The sequence below is a fragment of the Myotis lucifugus genome, unplaced genomic scaffold, assembly GCF_000147115.1.
Source record: "Myotis lucifugus unplaced genomic scaffold, Myoluc2.0 scaffold_39, whole genome shotgun sequence".
Taxonomy (NCBI): Eukaryota; Metazoa; Chordata; class Mammalia; order Chiroptera; family Vespertilionidae; genus Myotis; species Myotis lucifugus.
The window spans coordinates 1,483,023-1,491,045 of record NW_005871087.1 but is presented as its reverse complement, the minus strand read 5'-3'; the positions used below and the strand labels follow the sequence as shown (position 1 = coordinate 1,491,045).

Genomic DNA, 8,023 nt, shown 5'->3' with positions numbered 1-8,023 from the left:
ATAAAATATATTTTTAAAAAAAAAATTAAAAAACTTCAATTATCTATTGCTGCATAACAAACTACCCCAATGCTTAAAACAGTGATTGCGAGGTGTGTTTTTTTGTTTGTTTGTTTTGCCCTGGCCAGTGTGGCTTAATTGGAGCATTATCCTATATACCAAAAGGTGGTGGGTTCAATTCTCTGTTAGGAAAACAGCAAAAACAAAACCAGTGACTATTTTATTTGCTCATCATTTTCCTGGTCAGGAATTCAGACAAGGCCTGATAGGCATGTGTGTCCCTGATGTTTGGGGACCTCAGCTGGGATGGCTCCAGTGATTGGGGAACTGGCTGGGATGGCTTGACTGGTGTCATATGACGCTGTCCTCTGGGTTCTCAGTTCTCCCTGTGACCTCTCCTAGTCACTAGCTTGGATTTCTTCACAGCTTGGTGATCTCAGGGTGGCTGAGTTTCTTACATGGCAGCCAGCTACCCTTAAGGACAAGAAGAAGCTACTAGACCACATAAAAGTTATGCCTGGCATTGTCTCAGCACCATTTCCACCTGTCTATTGTCTGAGGCAGGTTAGGAGGCCAATTCTGACAAGGGGAGGATGGATTGCATCTTGGCCAGTGGAGTGTCATGTGCAAACAGAAAGGGAAGGAATGGAAAGCAGCCACTTTGGGAGACCAGCTATCATACCCACCCCCACAACCACTTCCTTACCCCATACTCACCCCCACTCGGCCTACTCCCTCACAGGTTTCTCCTGCGAGAACTCATTGAAACCACTTGTACCTGAACACTCATTCACCATCCGCCTCGGGGGAACCTGACCTAAGACACAGGTTATCCCAATCCAAAGGTTCCAGCCTCTTCTTCCAAGGATGGTTACTACCACGGGCCAAACCCAAGTCTCCATCCTGACACTTGCAAAACCCTCAGGGAAAGCAGTGTAGCTCTAAGTCAGGGGACCTCAATTTTGCCTGCTCATCATAAAAACCTAGGAACTTTTTTAAAAAAAATTGTCCAGGTCTCTTACAAAACCCAGAGATTCTGAATTAATTGGGTGGATGGGACCTACACGTGGGTATTTTGGGTTGTTTGCTTTTTTTTATTTCCCCTAGAATTTCTAATGTGCAGCTCAGACAGAGAACCACTGTTCTAAGTAGTTCAAGCTACGTATGTTCACAGTGAGTGTGTGTGGAAAGAGGTGTCCTGTGAAGAAGAGAAAAAAATAATAACCCTTGATCAAATCACCTCTTGCCTTGGAAACAAAAATCTTATCACTGCCATCAAATAATGTTGGTTGCTAATCTGCTTTCCAAATCCAGTTGCTCTGTGTTGCAGTCTAGGAGTGGCATGGGCCGCTGTACATGTCTTGGCTGAATGAAAGTCACATATACATACTCTCCTAGTTTTGAAAAACAAATTAGTTAACATGGACCCTTTGCCTTATGGCCTATAGCAGTGATGGCGAACCTATGACACGCGTGTCAAAGGTGACACATGAACTCATTTTTTTGGTTGATTTTTCTTTGTTAAATGGCATTTAAATATATAAAATAAATATCAAAAATATAAGTCTTTGTTTTACTATGGTTGAAAATATCAAAAAATTTCTATATGTGACACAGCACCAGAGTTAAGTTAGGGTTTTTCAAAATGCTGACACGCCGAGCTCAAAAGGTTCGCCATCACTGGCCTATAGCATAGAGAATGTGATTCCTAATCCCACTCATGCTTTATCTACATGGTACTACCTAGCTTTCTTCTCTTGAGGGACAAAAATCAATCTTGACTATATCAGTGCCTGAATTGGAAAAACATGTCTTCCAATGCCATTTATTAAGCTTCTAGGGCAGGGGTGGGCAAACTTTTTGACTCGAGGGCCACAATGGGTTCTTAAACTGGACCGGAGGGCCGGAACAAAAGCATGGATGGAGTGTTTGTCTGAACTAATATAAATTCAAAGTAAACATCATTACATAAAAGGGTACAGTCTTTTTTTTTTTTTTAGTTTTATTCATTTCAAACGGGCCGGATCCGGCCCGCGGGCCGTAGTTTGCCCACGGCTGTTCTAGGGTGATATCTGCCTATTAAATTTTCATAGTCTAAAAGATATTGCAGAGTATAAAGTATCAGCAGGCACTTTTCCTGGCTAATTCCACAATAAATTGGACAGTTCTCTTTTTTCTTTTCTTGCTGAACCTGTTGCTCCTTAAATGATACAGAGGAGACACTGTCCTTCCTGTGGTTATATTTTCTTGTTAAACTTTTACCCTTATTCCTAATTCTCAATTTGGTTGCTATCATCACTGGCTTTTATCCTAGAAAACTTTGCTTTTTTAATCAGCAAGATAGAGATCAATGCAATACAAAATATGTGCTAACACAGAACTGGATTCTGCTGTTCCATGCATGGGTGCCAAGTGTAACAATCACCTGCTAACACTGTTGGGAAGAAACTTGAACTCATCCCAGAACTTGAGCTTCCTCTTTCATGGGAAGCAGCAATCTTGAAATAATCGCACTTCAACATAGCACTTCCCCTTTTCCCCAGGAATTTTAACATCTATGAAATGAGATGGCGTATCATTGTTAAAGTTTAATTGGCTTTTTTTTTTCTTTCGTAGTCGTACAAAAAGGAATAGTGCACCTTAAAACTGATAAAGTCTTAGTTTAGATGAAATATGGCAATCCATATTTCATGTAGCCCATTATGGACCCTTCCTGGAATGAACAGCTATCCCCAAAGCGTGGAGTGCTACTTGCAGGCATGTGTAGATGCATCCAAGGTGCTCCCCCACAAAAATGTATACACACACTTGGAATAATTATAAAGGCAGTGTTAATTAAACTACACTTCCTTCTCAAAGTTGAGCTATCAGCTGTTAAAGTGTGTCATCATAAGAGGGATGCAGAAGGCTCAGAGAGAGGATGCAGGCATAGGCCAGGGAGGAGAGAATGTGGTGCCGCCGGCCTTAAGGAAGGAAGAAGGGGCTGTGAGTCACGGAACAGGCAGCCTCTATTCTAGACTCGAAAAAAGGCAAACAAGCAGCTTCTCCCCCTAAAGCCTCCAGAAGAAACGCAAGCCACTGGTCTAAAATCACACCTTGAGGCCCTTTCCCAAGAACCGACGGGATGGCGGAAGTGGAGCAGAAGGAAACGCGGCCCTTCCGCAGGTTCACCTACCTCGGCGTGCATCTCGTGGATCTCGATCAACTGCTTGACATGTCTGACGAGCAGCCGATGCAGCTGTACAGTGCCTGGCGGCAGCGGCGGCGGCGGCAGCAGCAGCTGAACTGGGGTCTGCAAAGGAAGCAGCACTCGCTGCTGAAGCGCCTGCGCAAGACCAAGAAGGAGGCTCCGCCCATGGAGAAGCCCGAGGGGATGAAGACACACCTGCAGGACATGATCATCCTGCCGGAGATGATGGGCAGCATGGTGGGCGTGTACCACGGCAACCCCTTCAACCAGGTGGAAATCAAGCCCGAGAAGATGGGCCACTACCTGGGTGAGTTCTCCATCACCTACAAGCCAGGGGAGCACGGCAGGCCTGGCATCGGAGCCACCCACTCCTCCCGCTTCGTCCCTCTCAAGTAGTTAATAAAAGCACAGACTTACCTAAAATAATAATAATAATAATAATAATAATATCACACCTTGATTTTAGACCAATGGTACCCATCCAGAACTGCAAGATAGTGATTTGTGGGATTTTAAACCACTGAGGTCATGATCACATGTTATAGCAGCAATAGAAAATTCATACAGTGGGGTTTTAAATTATCCTTCTTACTATAGAGCCAAAATTCTCAGAGCAGTGACCTATGCGAGACCCAGGGGAGCAGGCCTTGCTGGAGCCTGAGAACCAGCACACTGATTTTCCTGTTTCCCTAAAGCAGCTGGGGTTGACCGACTGTGACCCTGATTCTTAAACAGCAGATGCCGAGGTCTCGGGGCCCATTCCAGGAGATGTGCTACATTTTGCAACCAAATGAGAGGACTCACCAACTCTGCACATCTCCTCTTAAAACTCGCTTGTGTTTGAAAGCGTGCTTGCTTGCTCCCGGGATGTGTATAAGGGTCTGTGAGAGTTTACAGGAAAGCTTATTCACAAAAAAGCTTAGTCACTTCACAAAAAAAAGATAAAAGAAAGTGTGGCTCTTGCCCTGGCCCATGTGGCTCAGTTGGTTGGAGTGTCATCCAGTGCCCCGAAAGGTGGCAGGTTTGATTCCTGGTCAGGGCACATACTCGGGTTTTGGGTTCAGTCCCCATTTGGGGCATATAAGGGCATCTGATCGCTATTTCTCTCTCCTTTCCTCTCTCTAAAGTCAATAAAAAAAAAACATATCTTCACATTAAGATTAAAAAAAAAAAACTTAAAGAAGGATAATCTGTCCTACATGAGATGGTGAAAGGGACTAACCCAGCCGTGGGCAAACTACGGCCCCCGGGCCGGATCCGGCCCGTTTGAAATGAATAAAACTAAAAAAAAAAAAGACCGTACCCTTTTATGTAATGATGTTTACTTTGAATTTATATTAGTTCACACAAACACTCCATCCATGCTTTTGTTCCGGCCCTCCAGTCCAGTTTAAGAACCCATTGTGGCCCTCGAGTCAAAAAGTTTGCCCACCCCTGGACTAACCTGTCCATGCTTGGAAGTCTCCTGTGTTCTTAGACTGTGTTCTTAGACCAGTGGTTCTCAACCTTGGCTGCACATTAGAATCACCTGGGAATCTTTTTAAAATCCTGATTTCTGTTTCTTTGTTACTAATATTGTGGCCTCACCCCATAACAAAGAAACAGAATTTCCGGAGGATGAGGCCCAGAAATCAGGATTTTAAAAAGATTCCCAGGTGATTCTAATGTGCAGCCAAGGTTGAGAACCACTGTCTTAGACTGTAGGCACTGTCTTTCACTGTCCCATTCATTGTCTCTAGTCTCTTGCCCCACCCCCACCCGGGTCAATCATCCCTAAAAGGTCATCCTATGCCAGTTCTTAAGCTTTGGGAGTCTTTGGTTGATTTTCACCATCAGGAAGAGGGTGGAAACTTGTGGGGTGAAATGCCTGACAGCATCTGATAAGTCTCAGCCCTACACTCCCCTTCTCCAGCCCGTTCTCTCCTCCCAGGGCAGAAAGCTGCAGACTACACTTCCCAGACCTGCCTTCCCCCTGGCTTCCAGTCAGATGCTAGCGATGGAGGCCTGGCAGGAGCCGGGAAGATGAGAGGAAGGAGGAAGCCTTTTCTCTGTCACTTTGTCTGTGCTCTTGCCAAGGGGGCCACCGCAATGAAGGAGCGGCCATGGAGGCGGCAGTAGCTGTGGGCTGGTGCTGGCTTCTGGGTTTCTGCCAAGTCTGCCAACGCGGTTCTGACAACAGCACATTGTGCACTCTGAGTAACATTATTTTCTCCTCGTTCTCTCCGATCCGGAGGTGGCAGACGCTTCCGGCAGTTAATGATCTTTGAGAAATCTTACCTTTCCAATTTTTCTCCTCGACTTCTAACGCCTTTGCAACCCGCTCCCTCTTTGAACACCTACGGCAGTTTCTGTTTTCCTGACTAAGATGCAGACTGATAAAACCCGAACTTTTCACGTTTATTAGCAGGGAGTAAGTGAAACCCTTTATCTACTTCACTATCCTGGGTTTAATGGATCTTATTTCATTGGGATCAAAGAAATCAAAGCAGGATCCTGCCCCAGAAAGGGGAGGTGGCTAGAATTTGGCAACACATGTCTAACCGGACTGGAAGCCACCGTTCCTTCTTAGATATTCATGGTCCTTCGGTTGCTTTGCCCGGGCATAGCCCCCGAGGTGAGGTTTCAAGCATTAGTGGCTTTCTATAGAAGTGCTACTGGGAGAGCCTATAAGAGAGGAGGTGCCCTAACTGGTTTGGCTCACTGGATAGAGCGTCGGCCTGCGGACTGAAGGGTCCCAGGTTCGATTCCAGTCAAGGGCATGTACCTTGGTTGCGGGCACATCCCCAGTGGGGAGTGTGCAGGAGGCAGCTGATGGATGTTTCTAACTCTCTATCCCTCTCCTTTCCTCTCTGTAAAAAATCAATAAAATATTTTTTTTAAAAAAAAAGAGAGAGAGGAAGTAAGCAGGCACTGCAGGTAAAGTCTCAGAGGCCACTCCAGCCTGATCCCCCGGGGTGCTCAGCAGTGTAATCTATGCCTTAGGGCTTTCATAATGATTGCACCCATTAGTCATTTCCTAAGTGCTGCAGGAAGAGGCCTTAACTCCCAGCAATTTGACTGGCTCTGTAGCCTAAGAACAGGCCTCTAAAGAAGACTTGCCGGTGTGAACCTTTGGGAACAAAAATACCCTGAAGCGGGGGCGGGGGGGAAAGCACCCAGAAACAAAGGTGAAAGGAGCCCGAGGGGATGTGGCAAGAGCACTGACTGGGCCCCTCTGATTGTGACTCTTCTTGTATCTGACTATGAAAAGACCCTCAGAGAGATGGCCAATGCTTCCCCTCTGCCTCCCAAATTTCATGCCAGGTCCTCCCTTGGCCAACTCTAAGCAACAACCAGAGAGGGAAGGGGATTCTGGGAAATATAGTTCCCAGCTTAACCAAGCTAATAATAAAACAATCCAGATACGGGATTAGGCCTGGCTGTTTCAATAAAGTGTCACAAAATCCCAGGCTTCCGAGCCTCGGACGCTCCTCCTAGCCGGCCGCCGCCGCCGCCCACCTCCGCCTCCCACTCCCGGCCCGGCCCGGCCGGGTCGCCACTTCCGGCCGCTCTCCTGGGACGCGCTCACTGCGGACGCGCTCACCTGCCTGGGGCGCCGGGGCACCAGGATGAAGGACCGGCTGGAGCAGCTGAAGGCCAAGCAGCTGACACAGGATGATGATGCCGATGAAGTCGAGATTGCCGTTGACAACACAGCCTTCATGGATGAGTTCTTCTCTGAGATCGAGGAAACTCGGCTCAACATTGACAAGATCTCTGAGCATGTAGAGGGGGCTAAGAAACTCTACAGTATCATTCTGTCTGCACCAATTCCAGAACCAAAAACCAAGGATGACCTAGAGCAGCTCACGACTGAAATCAAGAAAAGGGCCAACAACGTCCGGAACAAACTGAAGAGCATGGAGAGGCACATTGAAGAAGACGAGGTCCGCTCGTCTGCAGACCTTCGTATTCGAAAATCCCAGCACTCTGTCCTCTCCCGGAAGTTTGTGGAGGTGATGACCAAATACAATGAGGCTCAAGTGGACTTTCGTGAACGCAGCAAAGGGCGAATCCAGCGGCAGCTCGAAATCACCGGCAAGAAGACCACAGATGAGGAGCTGGAGGAGATGTTGGAGAGTGGAAACCCTGCCATCTTCACTTCTGGGATCATTGACTCTCAGATTTTCAAGCAAGCCCTCAGTGAGATCGAGGGACGGCACAAAGACATCGTGAGGCTGGAGAGCAGCATCAAGGAGCTCCATGACATGTTTATGGACATCGCCATGCTGGTGGAGAATCAGGGCGAGATGTTAGATAACATAGAGTTGAATGTCATGCACACAGTGGATCACGTGGAGAAGGCACGGGATGAAACTAAAAAAGCCGTGAAATACCAGGGGCAGGCCCGGAAGAGCCCGATTCTACTCCAGCCTGGTGTGGCCACCTTGTCTTCAGATGGGAATGGAGTTTGAATGGCCTTCCCGAAAGAGGATGGGACCCATTTCTTTGTTTCCTGTAACCATCCTTGGACCTGACGCAGCAAACCATCTAGCCCTGGAGGAGTCTAATCTACCTGATGCAACCCTGAGTTTTCCTCAAAACCTGCAGTGTCTGAACCAGCCTGGCTTCTCTTTTTTCCCTCTACTGTGTCAAATTTTTGCCTTGCACCTTGGAAAGCCAATTATTCAAAATCTTCCCAAGGTGCTGTATTTCTACCTCATGGACTGTCATTCTTCTCCCAGAAATTGCATTGTATCTTTCCTAGGAGGGTTTCTTTAACAAAGCAAAGGGATTCTTTCCAATAGTAAGGTTTGGACTTGAGTCTTAAAAAAAAAAAAAAAAAAAAAAAAA

At 46.7% G+C, this 8,023-nt stretch overlaps 1 protein-coding gene and 1 pseudogene across 1 annotated transcript; both read left to right on the top strand.

Annotated features, from left to right (window-relative positions):
• The first annotated feature begins 3,124 nt into the window (after positions 1–3,124).
• On the top strand, positions 3,125–3,595 carry LOC102419684 (40S ribosomal protein S15-like). Its single transcript, XM_006087586.3, has one exon. It carries the CDS (start codon positions 3,125–3,127, stop codon positions 3,584–3,586), a length of 462 nt encoding a protein of 153 aa, XP_006087648.1. The 3' UTR covers positions 3,587–3,595.
• A 3,045-nt stretch (positions 3,596–6,640) lies between these two features.
• LOC102419377 lies at positions 6,641–7,976 on the top strand (annotated as a pseudogene).
• Positions 7,977–8,023: the final 47 nt, after the last annotated feature.